This window comes from Otolemur garnettii, unplaced genomic scaffold (genome assembly GCF_000181295.1).
Source record: "Otolemur garnettii isolate 467f Iridium unplaced genomic scaffold, OtoGar3 scaffold00126, whole genome shotgun sequence".
NCBI classification, from domain to species: domain Eukaryota; kingdom Metazoa; phylum Chordata; class Mammalia; order Primates; family Galagidae; genus Otolemur; species Otolemur garnettii.
Genome location: NW_003852521.1, coordinates 3,980,865 through 3,999,745, shown reverse-complemented (window position 1 = coordinate 3,999,745; position 18,881 = coordinate 3,980,865). Strand labels below are relative to the sequence as shown.

At 40.6% G+C, this 18,881-nt stretch overlaps 1 protein-coding gene across 10 annotated transcripts in view; it reads right to left on the bottom strand.

The window, feature by feature from the left end:
• The window catches only part of SYNE1 (spectrin repeat containing nuclear envelope protein 1), a 448,631-nt gene that overhangs the window by 246,351 nt on the left and 183,399 nt on the right, over positions 1-18,881 (bottom strand). For all 10 annotated transcript variants that reach the window (XR_002775281.1, XM_023517949.1, XM_023517955.1 and 7 more), the window contains 8 exons: positions 17,285-17,438; positions 12,429-13,057; positions 10,304-10,483; positions 7,578-7,728; positions 7,060-7,218; positions 5,667-5,849; positions 3,180-3,281; positions 514-717 (listed from right to left, as the gene is read on the bottom strand). Coding sequence is in view for 9 of the 10 variants with exons in the window: in XM_023517949.1 (XP_023373717.1) it covers positions 514-717; positions 3,180-3,281; positions 5,667-5,849; positions 7,060-7,218; positions 7,578-7,728; positions 10,304-10,483; positions 12,429-13,057; positions 17,285-17,438 (1,762 nt within the window). In the remaining variant the exon portion in view is untranslated. The remainder of the gene's footprint in view (positions 1-513; positions 718-3,179; positions 3,282-5,666; positions 5,850-7,059; positions 7,219-7,577; positions 7,729-10,303; positions 10,484-12,428; positions 13,058-17,284; positions 17,439-18,881) is intronic.

Sequence of the window (18,881 nt, the reverse complement as noted above, 5' to 3'; positions counted from 1 at the left end):
TCACTAAGGCCACTTGAGCTCTGTTTCAGAGTCACAGGCCACACCCAAAGCATCAGTAGTTAATTTAAAAATATAGGCCCTGAGCCTCAAGTCCAGTAAGAAGATACACTAAAAGATAACAGAATACATTCTGTTGAAAAGCCTACACAATGCACATCCTTTACAGAAGTTGATCCGGAGTGCCATCCATTAATATAGACAGACTAATGAAAAGCTAGCTAATATTCAAGCTGGAAAATTCACTAAAAGTCAAATATTTTTCTATCAGACTTCACTTTTTTTACTAAAAAAATAATTATACCAACACATGCTTTATTCTTTGATTTCTAAACACCTGCATTCAGTTCTTCACCTACTGCTTATTTTGCGGCAATTAATGTCATGAATAAGTTGGTCTGGTGCTTACTGGGGTAACGGAGAGCAGAGAACATATTTTCTATTATAGTCACCACACAACAGAAGAACCGCTATTTCTATTCAAATGGAAGCCATAGATGATGGCTTATTACCTACCTTGACTTTTTTCAGCCCTTCACAAGTCTCAGTCTGGGCACAGTTCATCACTGACTCTTCCTCTTTTGCCAGCCATGCTGTTATGTCATTAATAAATTTCTCCACTTGTGTACGTTGAGCAGTGAAATCTTTCAAGGTTCCTTTGGCTACTTCAGTAATTTCTTTGGCATGCTCCAGCTTCTGCCTTAAGTCTGCCTCCATAAACTAAATAGAAAGCAAGATTTTATTGAAGGCCTGGGGAGAGGGGAGCCCAGAACACTTATTCAGTGGGAATTCTGTTCACCTCCAGATTGTCAAAAACTCAGAAGCTTGACCTCAGAAGCCAGAGCCAATGCTGATGTGTTTTTTCTGAGAAGAAAAGGCGGCTGGCACAGTTGCCAAGCATTTTAAGTGATGGGAAGCATAGAAAGAGTACAGTAGAGATTACAGTTAACATTGGATATAAAAGTGGCAGTTTTGACTGAGGTTACAGGTTACAGGGAGGTGACAACCAATTCTGGAGTTACACTTCTATGGGGCCTACCACGGAGGCGACCAAAACGCCGCCTTCAGTTCTTTCTTTCTCCTCCCTGATGAAATATTCCAGAAGGGCTGACTTCGCCAGACCCCTATATAGTAAAAGGACTTGATAGTCACTATAAAATGCAAAACAGTCTCAATCGTGCAATTCAAACATCCAGGCCTATTTGGTAGTTAAAACTTTGAATTTAAAGCTAAGGCTTTTTATCCTTGCTTCTCTCCAGCCCAGTTATGCGGCAAGGAGAAAGCCAAGCAGCTCTTTTTCTCTTTCTTCACTTTGTTTCTGTGCTGCAGGGCTTCTGACCTTTGTCAGCCTGAACCGGCAGAAGTTAAGTGACTGTCTGACTCCCAGGTGGTTGCTCTGGGCTCCATAGGCTGGCCGAGGTTTGCTGTTCACTCCTTCTCCCCTGGCACCTTGGGCTGCGTGTTCTCCTGACGCCCCTCATCCTGGGACCTCAGTGCAGCCCCAGATGTGGTAACCGCTCCTGTCTGGCTCCTCACTTTCCTTGCTCAGCCTGCAGGCTTCCTTTCACCTTCTTGCTGCTGCCTCTGTCTACCCTCTGAGTAGTGTCTCATACAACCTAAGATGTGCCCCCAGGGAGGGCGCTTCCTTTGCTTAAGGCCACACATGTGTATTTTCCTCGCCACTAACTATCTCTGGGTGGGGCCACTCCAAACAATCATTCCCCCTTTGTAAATACAGCAGCTAACCAGCCTGCCTGTCACTCAGGAGGTTACTAACCAAACTCCTGCACCTGCCAGAGGCAGGGGATTGTCCCGTTCTTTAGGTGATACTGAAACCCTTCTGCCTAGCCGTAGGTAAGGTAAGGCACATCTCCTCCTTGGGTGACACAGAGGGGAGGACGTGTGTGTGCACATGTCAGAGAGAGAACAGGGCCCAGTGGTACATCCTTCCCAAGATTCTGCCTCAATCTTTGCAAAGGTCCAATTGCTGCCTTTTTTTTTTTAAGGGCCAGGGGTTGGGATGCTTTGTGACTTGTAGGCAATGTCTTTTAAAAATTTTTTTGAGACAGGGAGGAGGGAGGAGAGCACAGTGGCAATGATGAAATCCTGGGCTTAAGCAATCCTTCTACCTCAGCTTTTCAAGTAGCAGGGACTACAGCACGTACCATGACGCCCAGCTAGTTTTCCTATTTTTAGTAGAGGTGGGGTCTCACTTTTGCTCAGGCTGGACTCGAACTCCTGAACTCAAGCAATTTCCTCCTGCCTGCTCCCAGAGTGCTGGGATTGAAGGTGTGAGCTGCTGTGCCCGGCCCAACTGTGGCCTATTGACTCTCTCGACACAGGTGAATGCATGGGCACTCCCTTTTCAGTTCTTTATATGATCAGCACCCCTTTCCTTTTCTTGCTTCAGGGAAATTTCTAGTACTCCTGTGCATGTATACCCCCATCCATGGTACTACCTGATGGCTAAGAAGTATCGGGTCAGAGGGAAAGCACAACGGATCAAGCTAGATCGATAGGTTAGTACAAGTCAAAGGCGAAGGCACGCTAAGAGGAAAGAAATGCAGAGAAAAATCCACGAAGGCCGCGACAAACACGGAGGAAGAAGGGATTCAGCAGGACCTTCAGCCTGGAGCCTCTGGGACTGGCAGCCGAGGGAGACACACCAAGCCAGATGTCTCGAAGGCTGGGGCACTGAAGCGGCTGAGGTCTCCTGGCAAACACTGCCCTACCCTGTCCTGCTTCAAGGTCACTGTGAATCCGTGACATCTGAAGGGCCATGAAGCAACATTTGCAGTGGTGATCCCCCCAGACACAGTTATCCGTTACGGGCATTAGGAAAATACCGCTATGCACACCAATATCCATTCATAGGGTCTCTGTTTCTGCCTAGACATAAAATGGTCCACAAGGCTAAGCCGGCTGATAGTGCTCCCAAAATTTAGAAGGGAAAGAAGAAAAAAGAATTGCTCTGACTCCAGTATTTGAGTTGGGAATATGCTATCAACAGCAGTCCAAGGGATTCTAAAGATGTTAATATTTGGACCCCATGTATGGTAAAATCCACGTTTTCTTGGAATTATGATGATAACAATGAAGATATATAATATGTTTTTTTTTTTTCAGAGAGAGAAGCAAAGAGAGAGAGGCAGACACACGGAGAGACACTGATGGATTCTTACCTGCAGGTCTGGTGGTGTCTCTGGATTTTTGGTCAGTTCTTTGAGGTCGTTCACTTTGGAATACAGCTCTTCCAATCTCAACGTTTTGTTTTTAACTTCAGACTGGCAAAATCAAAGACAAAGCGGAGAAGCATAACTAATCAAAAACACTGACATGCTGTATTTGGCATTAAATTCAGAGAACCAACTTTTTCAAAATCCCCCCACTTAAAAAAACAGTCCCTGTTTCATCTTCTGAGGGCTGTCATTATTTACGAATGTGGAAACACATGACGATTAATGTTCCCTTGGAATGTGAAGGAGTGTGCAGAACTTTCTCTCTACTCTCTTATTAGAAAAAAAGTTCCTGGAAAAAATAAAACACTAACCAAAAGTCTTGAGTCAGTGGAGATTTTCAACAGGCTAACTGTCAGCTATTCATTAACTTCAGGTCGCCATGACAGCAAGAAACTCTTAAAGAAACATTTCGAAGCAGATACACGCTGCGAGAGCCTCATGTCAGCAGGCTAAGTGTCATATGTAGAAAAGCCTTTCCGATAATGATTTACAGGGTATCAAAGCAGAAATCAAGTTAAGTAGGAAGTTACCATATAACATTTTGCCATTTTTTGTGTATAAAATATAGAAAAGAACAAAGAATTATTTTTGAACAAAGCAGATGGCTGTAACCTTCATTAATTGTTTGGGGCCAGAAAGGAACATTTAATAAAATTATTCCTTTTGACTTACAAATGGTATTTTGGGGTTTGTGGACACTAACAAACTTCCAGTTTCCTTCAGTTCAAATAGTGATATATTTACTGTAGGATGTGATGAGTTAACTGTGAGGCCTGCTGTTTTTTTTCCAGAAGCTGGCTACGCACCTTAGTCGGTTAAGGGATCATCCCTATTTGCCTGCACACGCTCCCAACACTGTAGCAGAAATGACCTTGTTAGGTATTGGGCCAAAGCCAGTTCACTGATTTAATTAGCTAATGTGTCACACAGACAGTCACTAACACATAAAAGCCATTTCTGTGAGTGTCGCAACCCGGGCATACGACATGTGGGTCTGATGCACACAGGCTCCCTGGGTCGGTAGAAGCCGGCTGGTTTAACAGCTGCCTCGCCTCTATGCCTCTCCAAGGACAGGACTCTGATCAACTTTTGCAAGGTGATGTGATCTGGATCCAACCCAAGCCACCATCAGAGCATCGAGGAAACAACTAAAGACTGTGCTACCATTGCCCCCGACCGTCCTTTCATCCTGAGCAATTTCCTCCGCTTCTGATCACCTTTAGAAATTGGAACTGGATTATAAAATATCTAGAATGTCCTTTGGGTTCAAGACAGCTAGATAATTTAGGTAGCACAATTTGTTCACCTATATTTTTATTTATTTTTATTAAATCATAGCTGTGAACGTTAATGCTATCATGGGGTACAGTGTGGTGTTCTCATATACAATTTGAAATATTTTCATCAAACTGATTAACATAGCCTTCATGTCATTTTCTTAGTTATTGTATTAAGACATTTATATTCTACTTTTAGAAAGATTCACTTGTACCCTTGTAAGATAAACCATAGAGGTCATCCCACCAATCACCCTCCCTCCCCCCATCCACCTTCCTCCTCTCCTCTTGTCCTCCCCCCTCCCCGTATTCTTAAGCTACAATTAGCCTAGGAGGGAATTAGAATCTCTACCTATATATTTTTTAAACTAAAGTCATTATCTTTTCATTCTCCTTCCCCTTTCCCTGCTTTATTTTTAATCACAGCCCAATTACTACTTGACATTTTACAGATAATATATATTATAGTATAAATTCCTTAAGGGACTTTCATTTACTATTATATTTTCAGAGTCTAAAATACTGCCTGACATGTTGTAGGTGCCCATTAAGAATGTGATGAATACGTGAATAAATGAATTTAAGAAATGGGAATAAAAGGAGTTTAAAGTCAACTGGCGACTAGAGACTCCACAGAAGCCTAGGACCCTCCAATCTCAAATATTCTACCATTTCTGAAAAGGTAGTGGAAATAATAATGGCACGTGGCTGATATTTGGTAAACAATTTCTTCTTTTTGAATAAATAAACATAGATACTAAATATTAATTAAATTACACTTTCATCACTTCTCAGCCTTTTGGCTAAGATCAAGTATAGTAAATTACACTTTCAATTTGGTTTTCAAGTAAGAAGGTGCCATATTTTCAGATAAATGGGAATAACCATAGATTTTAATGGAATTTTACTTTTCTAGCAATGGAATTTTCTAGCAATGGAATTTCACTTTTTCCCCAACTAAAAAGTGATAGAAATGCAAAAAGCCTCTTCCCCAGAATGCATTTAAATTTCAAGTAAATAGGAAAATGTAGTAAGAATTTTACAACACTCTTACATGACTCCAAAAAGAATGAACTTTAAAAAATGACGATTTTTTTTAATATTCTGTCAACAGCGTACTACCCTCTCCCCTATCTAAGTACAGTCAATTTACCTCGAATTCTTTAAGAAATTCTTCGGTTCTGAGGCTGTCATTTAGGTTGGTGACGTTCTCTGCCAGCTGTGGGACAGAGTTGTTTGACCATCCCTCGATCTCGTCTTTGCTTAAAAGCACCTCATCCCAGATGGACAGGCTGACCCTCAGCCTCTCCATGCTTTCTTCAACTCTCTCTGAGAACTGGGATGGAAGACAGAAGCCAGGGCATTAACAGCCTGCAGCCTTGGGGTGCCAGTCCCCCACCAAGCATGGGAAATGCTGGTGCTACCTTCATCAGGAAGGTGAAGGTGACTGACAAGATTTTATAAAACTTGTTATAAGTTAATTAGTACGCCTGATAAATGTAAATGCTGGCAATTATATAGACTGATGTTGAGAGCATTATCAGAATGACAGAGACATTAGATTTTCCTCTGTAAATTGGGATAACTAACAACAAGTTGAAATCTGCTATAAAATAAGGTTGAATTCTACAGGATCAAGGTTCACCTAGGGAAGTACTCTATTTTTGGAAGTAATACAATAAGCACGTTTAATGCTAAGGTATAGCAATGGGCATTAATTAGACTGAAACACACATGATATTATATACTAACATAGATATGTTAATTACTATAAGTCTTTATAGCAAGTCTATGTGTTAATTGCTATAAGTCTACCAACTTTGAATATTTAAAGTATTATGGCTTAACACTCTTCCTATAATAAGTATGTTCTTTAAAAAGTGGAAGCATTTTGGGTTTTCAGTTGTTTTCAAATTATTTGATTATATTACACAAAAATCAATGTTTGACAAATTTAGCTTAAATCAGGGAATCCAATGTAAATTAAAATTCTGAATGTAGATATTGATAATGGGACAACAGAATCACTGTAATGCTGAGCTGGAAGGTAATGTACAATATGTATGGATTGATATGTACAGTTCCAGAGAGATCAAGTGACTTGATTTATGGTCCATAGCTAGTAAGTGACAGAACGCTAACTAAAACTCAAAGATGTAAACTGTAAGTACAATATTTTCTTATGCAAAATTATAGACTTATGACATTAAATTATTATATATTATGGTTTAATACTCTATATTTATAAACAATTATTCTCTTTTTATCCCTAGTTTCAGAGTTTTAAAAAGAAAAAGATTTAAAGTAATTTGTTAGGATGGAAGCTATCAAGTGAAACTGATAATACTTTTTTTACTATTTTTAAACTTTATGTGGCCACTATTTCTCTTTATGTGGTTGCTATTTTTCTTCAGAATATCATTTTGCATTTAGCACACTGAAAGTTAAAAGCAGAATTCACATCCTTGATTAATCTTCTGCCCCAAGAATAAGATTGAGAAATGTGACATTTAAACCGTTCTCAGAATCCCAGGTGACCGTCTTACATCCAGCCATTTGTCCACAGTGGTCTCCATGTCTGTTTTTACCAAGTTGAAATCACTACTGTGAATTTTTCTCAGCTCAGATAACAACTGTTTTCCTTTACTCGTGAAATTGTCCAGCTCTTTCTGTTTATAATTCATTTCATTCTTGATAGTTTCATGCTGTGGACATAAATATTTCCTTAATTAATAATATGATATGCAATAAATCAAGAGTATTAAAACATTTGGCTCCAAGAAACTTAAGTCATGGTTGACCTTATGCAGAATCTAACAATGATATTATAATTAACCATATCAATATATATATATATAATACTTTTGAATTGCTAGAATTCTAAAATATCAACATTCCTAGAAAAAAAAAGGTGAGTTTATTAGCATGAATTATCCACATCTAAATGTACTGACAAGAAAAACAGTACAGAGAATCATTTTGTGAGTAAAAAAAAAAAGATTTACTAAATCTACTAAAAAGATTTACTAATTTATCTAAAAAATTAATATACTTTGAATTTTACCTTCGAAAAAGCCCATTTAAGATCCTCCTGATCCTTTATAGTAGTTCTGGTTGCAATCACACTGCTGGCGTTTTCTAGGACTTTTGACACAGTTGACTTCAAATTCTGATATTCTCTCATTAAATCAATAAGCCCGCAGCATTGACCCTGGCTGTAATGATTTAAGAAAATACAGCACTTAGTGGCATGTGTCTGGAAAGCAAAGAGTTCCTTACAATTAGACCTAGCAAACCACTACACAAATGTATTCATTATTTGCAATGAAAATAATTTTATGGTTGGGGGTCACCACAACATGAGGAGCTGTATTGAAGAGTCATGGCATTAGGAAGATTGAGAACCACTGTCCTAGATGGATGCTGGAACCAAGAGAAAACCATATTTCCACATACTGATGTCAATTGAAATAGTGCTGCGAGTTAACCCTACTTAACACTCATGTCTAACACTCTCCACAAATGAAGAGTGCACACAACCGCTGAAACGAAATCTATGAACTCTTGACAAAGAGGCAAGATGTGTTCTTGACAACTCAGACTTACTTAGATGATCACCTAATGTTTTTGCTCTTTAAACATCTTTTCCATGCAGTTTTAATTATTTCACAATGGCATATACTAGGGGAGAGAAAACAACAAAACCAAACACAAACCAAAACAAAATGCCACTCAGTAACTAAAATACATATGAAATTTGTCTCTTGCATCTTAATGGAACAAATTTTCATTGAGAATGAATCTCCTAAAAACTGTCAAAATAAGAAGATAGTTTTTGTTTGTAAGAGTTACACGCCTTTGAGCAAGCAGGTTTACATCTAGAAACTCTTCCAAAGAAACAGAGGTACACTGTGTGCAGTCAGATGTAGGCAAAGTGATATGCTTCACATCACTGTTTATAATAGGAGGGAAAGTGAAAATAACCTAATGTTAAAAATAGGTCAATAATTGAATAAATTCTGATAAATTCTAATAATAGAACACTATGCAACCTCTAAGTTAATCCTAACAAATCATTCTAGGAGAATGTTTAATCACCTGGCATGTTTGTATAACATGGTTAAATTTAAAAATGCTACATTAGTAATCTACATTATAGCATATGCTCTCAATTTTCTTTAATGGGCCTTTGTACGTGGTATAATGTACGGTTGAAGTGAGGCACATTTTTAAAATGCAGATGAATGTTCAATTGTCCCGGCACCACTTATTGCAAAGACTCTTCTTTCTCCATCAAATTGCCTTTGCATCTTTGTCACAAATCCATTGACCATGTATATGTGAGTCGAGTTTTGGACTCTATTCGTTCCATTGGCTTATATGATTAACCTGTAGCCAGTACCACAGTGAAATCAGGTAGTGTGAGTCCTCGGATTCTTTTTCAGAATTGTACTGGCTATTCCAGTAGGTCTCTTGCTTTTACATGTAAGTTTTAGAATCAGTTTGTCAATTTCTACAAAAAATCTGTGGAGATTTTGATTGAAATTGTGTTGATACATTAAAAAACTCAATAACGAAAAGCAAAATCCTCCCCCACATGAAAAATTGGAACTGATACATTTTTAAAGAAGATATATATATATGGGGCAGCACCTGTGGCTCAAAGGAGTAAGACTCTGGCCCCATATGCCAGAGGTGGCGGGTTCAAACCCAGCCCTGGCCAAAAACTGCAAAAAAAAAAAAAAAAAAAAGAATATATATAGATGGTAACATCAAAATCTGCTCACTATCAGTCCTCAGGGAAATATAAATTAAAAACCACTTTCAGACATCTTTACATATTTATTAGAATGTCAAACAATAAAATAAAAATTTCTCAATAACAAGTGTTGGGGCAGCTGTAACTCTCACTCATGGCTTATGTGAGTGGTAAATTGTGTAGCCCCTTCAGAAGAGTCTGCCAGTTTCTTGTGAAGTTAAACACATACTTACTACACCACCCTGAGTCCCACTTTTAGATTACCCAAGTGAAATAAGAACTTAGGTACACACAAAAATTTAACATTCAACATTCATAGATGCTTTATTTCTAATTGTTCCAACTGAAAAGAACACAATCGCCCATCAGACAGTGAGTGGAAACTGTGCTCCAGTCACTCAGTGGAATATTCAGCAACACAAAAGGATGAACTTTTGATGTGCACGACAACATGCTGTGCTAAGTAAGAGAAGCCAGGCTACAGTGGTCGGTTGGATATGTCCCCACTTATATGTGCTTCTGAGAAAAAACAAAACTATAGATGCAGAAAATCCATCAATGGTTGCCAGGGGCTGGAGGTGAGGGAACGAGATGAGGGAATTGAGATGAGCTAAGGACAGTTATCATGAAACTGGATCGGTGATAGTTACGTAACTATACGAGTTTGTCAAAACTCATACAATTGTACACTCACAAAAGCGAATTTAATGCATTTATGTTATGCATCAATTACAAACAAGAACAACAAAACAGAAAAACAGAGGTTTAAAACTCTCTGGGTTGTACTTTGTAATAGTCGACAACTTCTGCTGTTAAGCATTGAATTTCATATGCAATTATCTCAAGTCAACCTCCTTAATAAAGTTCTATAGAACTAAAATTTAAATGTTACTGAAGCCACTTGAATATGTAAGAAGACCAAAGATATTCAATTCTCAATCACGTGGATGCAAATCAATAGTCCATAGCCCACATCACAGAGTAAGTGGGAAGTGAAGAACAAACCCCGGAAGGTTGGGTTTTTTACTTACTTTTCATGAATTAGTTTTTTGGTATCATCCCAGGTAACCTCTAAGCGGTTTATCTCCCTGTCAACTTCAGGTGCGAAAGCTACATCTTTCTGGGCAATTTGTTTAGCTTTGTCTTTCAACCAGCATAATTCATGCTCATGAGAATTTAATTCATCTTCTAGCTGATTAAATACTCGCAACCTGTGAATTGAAATATTTCAGTATTAAGTTATGAAAGGTAGTGAGCTAGGATCTCTTCTGCATAAGCACAAAAAAAGTCCATAAAGCACACTTATAGATAGCTAAAAAAAAAAAAAAACAAAACAAACCTTTAAACATGACAATTAAATTAATAAAACATGCTTTTAAAGTTACTTTTGCAAAATAACTCAGATTGTACCCCAGAAAATGTTGAGAGTCATTCTACCACTTATCTTTAATCATCTATTAATTTTGTATTCTCTTTCTACTTTGCTTTAATGGTATGAGACTTTTAAGACTAAGGCTGACCCTCTAGGCCAAAAAGGTGAATACTTATTAGAAAGTAAGAAATGCTTCTAGGCCATGGGGTTTCAATCCACACGAATAATAATATTCAAAGACCACAGGTATTTGATTCAAAATAAAAATCGTTTTACTGAGTTCTACAAAAAGTATATACCTTTAAAACAAAGTACCTACGTTATTGAAAAAAGTACCATAAGAAAACGATCATTATTTTGTCCCTAATCTATTAATATTGGGGCATTTGAACAAAGTGTCCACATAGAGGCAGCCACTGACTCCTTCATTCTTAGAGTTTGGTATAATGCATTAGAGTTTATAAAGTGAGTATACACGATTATCACATCTGATTCCCAAAACAAAGTGGCCAGAGGTAAGCATTTTCATCATCCTCCCTGTATAAGACAACAGGTGATTTGCCAAAAGTGGCCCAGTGAAACATAAGTATCAGTGGCATTTAATAAGCCCACTTATTCAATGCAATATTTCTTATAGCCAGCGTGTGACTTTGGTGAGTTCACTGTTAAAGCTACAGCTACGGCTCCTCAGACCAACCTTGGCTTTCTTCTCCAGCAATTTTAGGATTTCTTCTCTACTTGGTCTGAGCAGGCCGGAGAGGGGTCAGGCCACCCTGCAACACCAATGCTACTGCTGACCTCCTGGTGAGTGACACTAGGCGTCCTGTCCTCTCTTTACTTGGGAGGGGATTTTTCTTTCCCAAATCCCATTCATTCCCGTTTGTAAATTTATTGCTAAACTATTAAGACCGTTTATTGCCCATGAGAGGCATAACCTCAGAAGCCCAGTGTACAGTGCTGATATTAACTCAACTATTGTCTTTTCTAACTAAAGCCTTGGCTTGATGTTTGAGGTTAAAAGGAAATAAATGGCAATGGTCTTGGCAGGAACAACATAATCTTTATCTATCACGGACATCTTGGAATGAGTGTATTTCAACTATTACTTTGCCCTCTGAAAAGAAAATGCGTTAGAAAATGGTCCAGAGAACATTAGTGCGAAGAAGGTTCTATGAAGAAAGAAAAATATTGAAAAGAAGGATACAGTTTTAGGGGGAAAAACTACGTGTCAAAGTTACTAAGAGAACTTACCCGTGGCCCTTTTGCTTCCCTATTGAACTCACCGGACAAAACTCCAACTTTGCTTAAACCTACTTTTCTGCCTTCTCCACACCTCTAATCAAGCACTGAAAAGTAGTTGTGGAGAGCCACTCTGCCAAGCTGATGGCTTCAGCTTAAAGGAGCACAAGACCTTGCACAGCTGCTCATTGCCTTCCTCTCTGTAAGTTCCTCTCTATAAGACAATGACTTCACACCATTTTATCTCCTCCAACATCTGCCTTCATTCTTGTTACAGAAGAAGAGTCCCTTCCCCATCAGTAAAAAGTTGCTTAGAAAATAGAGAATATGATCTCCGTGCTCTCTTGTTAGTAAGGTCTCGGAGCGGCTTGTATATAGCCTGAGATAAATCCCAAAGGAAGCCAAAGAAATTTTGTACTTCAAATTAATCATTCATTTTCATCTTCATAACGTTAAAAAAGACGTTTTAAAATAGGGTACTATCAAAGTTAATTCAGAAGAAATACAAAATAACAGAGACCGCTGGCTGCAACCATCTCCCCCACCTCTGCTGGAGAGCTTGGCGGGTCGGTTCTTTTAATCTCTCCTTGTCAGCCCTTTCTTCAATGTCCTCGATGTTTTTTAGCAACTCCTCTTTGTGGTCTTGGAACGCCTTTTTCAATATCGCTAGGGCATCTGCCTCGCTCTGCTTGGTTCCCAGCAGGTTCTGGATCCTCGCTAACTCTGCACAGAGCTGATCGGCTGCAGCCCGGCAGGAAGTCCTCTGCTCAGAGCTCCCACTTTTCAGGTGGTACTGGGCTTTGGTGAGAACACCATCGAGACTGATGGCGGTCGATTCTAATGCTTTGGCATCTTGAATAGCACCTTGGAGGTCCTTTTCTAGCAAATCAGACTGTTTCTTATTCATGCTGCTGGTTGCTTCCACCGTTTGCCTCAGTTGGTAGAGAGCCCCGGACAGAGAGGCATGGGTCTGCAGGAATTCTGCCAACTGGGCCAGGGCAAGCTGCCTCCTCTCCACGACCTGGCTGGCCTCCTCAAACAGCTGGAAGCAGTCCTCTGCCTTGCCCTGGAGGAGATGGAGGTCCTCTGCTCGGCCCAGAGAAGCCAGCTTGGCTAAGTGATCCTGAAGACTCTGCAGTTCTCCCTTCTTGCCTTCCACTTCTGCTGCGTGGTCCTGGGAGGGAAGAGAGAGTTACTGATTGCTCAGATACGCTGCAGTGTGTGACACACAGAGACTACAGCAGTGGTCTCCAATCTTTGGGCACCATGGTCTAGTTTCATGGAAGATAATTTTTTCATAGAGTTGGGGAGTGGACATTAGATTCTCATACAGAGAGTGCAACATGCTCTCACATGCCCAGTTTACAGTAGGGTTTGAACTCCATGAGAATTGAATGTGGTGGCTGACCTGACCGGAGGCAGGGTCAGGCAGCGATGCTAGCAATGGGGAGCAGCTGTAAACACAGGCAAGCTTCCCTCCTTGCCACTCTCCTCCTACCATGGAACCCAGGTCCTAACAGCCTGGGATGGGGGACTGCAGTGCCGCAGGATTTGTGATGTCAGACATATTTAAAGTGCCATAAACAGCATAGTATATCTTCAGTTAATCTTCTAAACATGTTCATAAAATTTCCCATTTTGCTCATCCATATATCCCCCATAAAACACACTCTGATTTGGAACTACATAATTAATTTCATGGAAAACAATTTCTTCATGGATAGAAATTGTTAGTTAAAAGATATTGAAAATTTGGAAGATTTTAATAGATACATTTTTTAAATTAAAATTTTAAAAATTACATGAATTATTTTAACATTTTTCATTTTATTTATTTATTTTTTTGGGGCACGGAGTCTTACTTTCATCCTCAGTAGAGTGCCGTGGTCTCTTAGCTTACAACAACCTCAAACTCCTGGGCTCAAGTGATCCTCTGGCCTCAGCCTCCCTAGTAGCTGGGACTATGGTGACCCGCCACAATGCCTGGCTATTTTTTTGTTTGTTTCTTTTAGAGACAGAGTTTCACTTTGTTGCCCTCAGTAGAGTGCGGTGGTGTCACAGCTCACAGCAACCTCCAGCTCTTGGGCTTAGGTGATTCTCTTGTCTCAGCCTCCCGAGTAGCTGGGACCACAGATGCCCACCACAACACCTGGCTATTTTTTCATTGCAGTTTGCCTGGGGCTGGGTTCAAACCTGCCACTCTTGGTATATGGGGCCGGCCGACACCCTACTCACTAAGGCACAGGCACCACCCTCCTGGCTATTTTTTAGAAATAGGGGTCTCATTCTTTCTCAGGCTGGTGTTGAATTCCTGAGCTCAGGCAATCCACCTGCGTTGGCCTACCGGAGTGCTGGGATTACAGACATAAGCCATGATGGTTGGCATTTTATTTTAAATTTACAAGATACATATGTGTGTGTATGTATGTATCTTTAAAAAAGTTTCCAAATTTTTAATTTCTTTTAACTTAACAATTTCTATCCATGAAGAAATTCTTTTCCATGGAATTAGCTTCAAATCATAGTAGTGTTTTATATGGGACTACTGAATAGGTAATTTAACTAGGTTTATGATAAATAATGCTTAAAATCTATCAGAAAATTGCTGACATTCTCCGAATGGTGTCTATTAAAGAGAAATTATTACCTGTCCTCTTCCTGACCACACCAGCTTAAGGATTCCCTTCAGTTATGTGGCCAGCTGTAGGTGGCTTCTTTCAGACTGGAAATCCCTAGCGTCCCTTTTCATATAACATTTACTTTGGAAAATTTGTAATTGTGAATTCATTCATTATCCCTTTGAGGTATTAGGTTATTAAATATGAAATGTCTGATTTCATTAAGTACGAAGTCTGAGAGTTGATATCTCTGACATTTCACTTTAACTCTGTTTATTACGAAGGCACATCCGCATTCTTTCAGACGCATGTTTTGGCGTGTGATTATTTTGCAACTTTTTTTTGAGAGCAATTTTTGTGACAACGTGAATAAGTAATAAATCTGTGCCATTTTTTATCATGAGTTCCATTGTGGGACCAATCTAGCATAGACATCTCAAAATATCAACAGATATTGTTTGAGAAGGATGTGGCTACAGAACACACGTAGTCCATAGATGGTTGACAGGTTCCTTTCTGGTGATTTTAATCTTGAAATCCTAAGAACAATCCACGTGGGAGACCTGAAACTAAGGTGGGTAATGATGAACTGAAAGTTGTGTAGTGGAAGCGAATCCATCTCGACCTACATGTGAATTAGCAGCAAGGTATGACATTACTATTACAACATTGGGCCATCTGAAACAAACTGGTGAGATAAAGAAGCTGGACAGATGGGTTCTGCACGAAGTAAACGAGCATCAGAAAATAAATCATCTTGAAGCTTGCTTTTCTTTGTGGTCATGACCAATATAAAAGTGAACCATTTCTATGCCATATTGTTACACATGATGAAAAGTACATCCTGTTGACAACTGCAAGTGTTCAGCAGAAAGGTTGGATACAGATGAAGTGCTGAAACACGGTCCAAAACTGGATATTCATTAAAAGAAAAAAAAAAGCGAATGGTGTCTGCTTGGTGGCCCAGCACTGGTACGAAACACTGCAGATGACAACTACTGTCAGCTGGACGACATGATGAGAAGGCTTGTGATTAACCAGCTGAGACTGGTCAGCAGAGTCGGGAATCCTCTTTCAAGACAGTGCTTGGCCACGTGTCCCACAAACAACGATGCTCAAATTGCAGAATCTGGACTTGGAAACGCTCTGTCATCCTCCGCATTCACCAGACCTTGCCTGCCACTTCTTCCAGGCTTTGGACCACTTCTTGCAAGGAACATATTCAACTCTCAGCAAGCTGTGGAAAACACTTTTCACAATTTCATTGCCACCCGCTCTCCAGGCTTCTTCACTGCTGGCAGACACCAGCTGCCACTAAGGTGGCAAAACTGTGTCAACAGTTTGGGCACATACTTTGAGTACCTGTGCTGCTTCTTGCTTAAGATATAATAAGCTCAACTTTTGATTTGAAATCAGACATTTCAGATTTAATGACCTACTATAGAGAGTGGCCGTAAAGTTTGTGTGTAATCTAACAGACAACGATTTTAAAGTGCAATTGAAAGGACAACTACTTTAAATTGCACATGAACTTTATGGCCACCCTATTTATCCTGCAAGAGCCTCTGGTCAGTTTTATAACCCTGGGATGTTTTTCCTGAGGACCTGGGTGCCATCCCTTTGAAATGCAGTCGTAAGGCAGATAGCACCCCTCTTTCCCAGTCTCTGTGGAGGGTAGGAGCCTCACTAAGCTGGGTATTTTCCTCCCAGTGATGAAACCACCTCCTGTCTTCAACAGAGAACATTTGCTCTTCTTTCTGCAAAGCCAATCAGCAAACCTAGCACAGCATAACACTCAAGAAATAGCAAGTGTTTTGTTACTAAGAATGGTTCTAAGCATATCACATAGCTCATTCCCACCCTCCCAATGCCTCATGGTCAATATTTAATTTTTAAAATGTTTTTTGGTATCAGGATAGATATTATGTCTTGGAGTTCAGAAAACAATACCCTAAAATACGGTGCTGTGGATGTCCAACCGGAGAGCACCAGTGAGCCGCACCCTCAGGGAAGGGCTCTGTCTGACAAGCCCAGAAGGAACGCACTCATCAACCAGGGCAAAGCAACTCACAGGGGAAGCTACCTTTCCCCAGAGGCAAAGTCCATTCTTCTCTCCCTGTATACGAAGTCAGCCTTTTCTCACAGTACATTTCCTCCCCTCAGTCTCCCCTACAGAAGCCCCAGCCCCTACTTCTTTCTGGAGGGCATAGAAACTTGGTCCTTCTCCGAGTCTCCTATTCTGTGGGACTCTTGTACACAGGCACATAGTACATTCCGCTGCTTTTCCTCCAGGTTAATGGTCTGCGTCAGTTCATTACACAGACTCAAATTAATGGGACTTTCAGAGAACAGAGAGAAAGTTCCCTTCACCTGAACATATGCATAATTTATAAAAAAGAGAAATAAGTGATGAATTTTAAACCACTTTCAAGCTAAACAGTAGTTCAGAAAGGCTATATCATTAAAGTATTGAAATTCAGTGTTAGTTTTCAGTATTGAAATCAAACCACCTAGGAAGTTTAAAACTGGACATTCTTGTCACTTTCTGCTGGAGAGCATTTGTTCCCCATGGAGAGACATTCTTTAGGTGGCTGCCTGGTTTATCTGCAGTGGTTTTATTTGCTGATTGTGTGCATGACACACTGCTTAGATTTACATGCTCAATTACGAATAAAAAGTTAAATTGATGCCATGTGTTTTTCTTATGTTGCTTCTCTTTGTCATTCAAGAACTCTTTTTGTGTGTATGAATAAATTCTTCAGTCTTAAAGGAATGCACTTTACCTTGTGCCGGCTGAGAGCCACTTGATGGTCTGTTAGGCTTATCTCGGAAGTCGCTTGTAATTCACTGAGAAACAGCTTAATCCAGACGGAAAAGGAAAGCAGCAGCTCATCAAACTGCTGGTGCTCGGCAACCGCGGCCTGAAGAAAGTTGGCCCTGGGAGAGAAAGGCGTCTTCGTCACGACATTGTGTAAGTGGACAGAAAGGGGTCATGACGTATTCGGGGAGTTAAACTGACACAAGGGTAAAGGGATGTCACATATGGACAAGCTAGACCTCTCGATATCTTCTACTTCCCACTTCCTGTTTTTCTCAAGATGTTCTGTCCCGGTTAACGTTGCCTCCCTCCGCCCTGAGGTCCGAGTCATTCCTCACCCCTGCATTCTTCATCCACACCTCTGGCCCGGGCATGTCCACATACTGATTCTCTGTAAAGCACGTGGTCATCATGGGTGTCCCAGCTGTTGTCACACCAGGAGCAGGACTTCAACCTGGCCCTGACAGTGGACACCTCACCCCGTATATTGACTTTCTGTCCTTCTCTCCATCTTCGCTACCAGGTCTTGATCTCATCTCTTCTCTTGGCTGACCTCTGACCCCCTAACTGGCTTCCTTCCTTCCACCTCTGCCTCTGTACAAAAGACTCTCTAGGGAGCGGTGCCTGTGGCTCAAGGGAGTAGGGCACCGGCCCCATATACTGGAGGTGGTGGATTCAAACCAGACCCTGGCCACAAATTGCAAAAAAAAAAAAAAAAAAATCTACAAAATACTCAAATACAATCAGTGTCAGTGCAGAAATGCAGGTGTGAGGAATGACTCGGACCTTCAGGGTGGAGCAAGGCAACCTTACCCAAGACAGAACAGTCAGAAATTATTTCTTATGATCAGAGCATTCCCTGCTGTGGTTAAACTGGGGCCATTTCCCATTGTACTTGGGGAGGCAAACCCCCCAAACTCCTCACTGTGGTCTCCAAAGACCCCACACAATCTCCCTCTCAGGCCTCGTCTCATACATTGCTGCCCCACACTCCCCTTGACCTCTCCATTCCCGGATATCCCAGCTCATTACTCCCTTGGAGACTTTGCTATTTTCCCTCCCTCTGTCCAAGTGCTTTGTCCCCAGAGTGCCATCGGTCTGTTCCCTGCCCAGCAGCACTCAGATCTTAATTGGGTGTCATCTCCCTGACAGGGGCTTTGCTGGGCCACCCAGTCTAAAGAAGCACCATCCCGCAGTCCTAGCCTTGTTACCCCATTTTGTTGTCTTCATAACACTTTGTACCACCTGAAATTGTCTGGTTCATTCTCCTGTTTAATTATTTATTTATCTTCCCCAATCCCCTTCCTCCTTGTCCCCCACACCATGGGAGCAAGGACTGTTTCCTTGCTTACAACTATGCCCCAACAAAGGTATCTGTGATACGGTCAGGGATCAATAAGTGCTTTTGTAAAAAATGAATTAATTGATTCATAGTCAGTAAACAGATCAGAATTCAAAACTCATATTAAAAATAATTTCTTATAGCCGGGCATTGTGGCAGGCACCTGTAGTCCCAGCTACTCAGGAGGCTGAGGCAAGAGAATCACCTAAGCCCAAGAGTT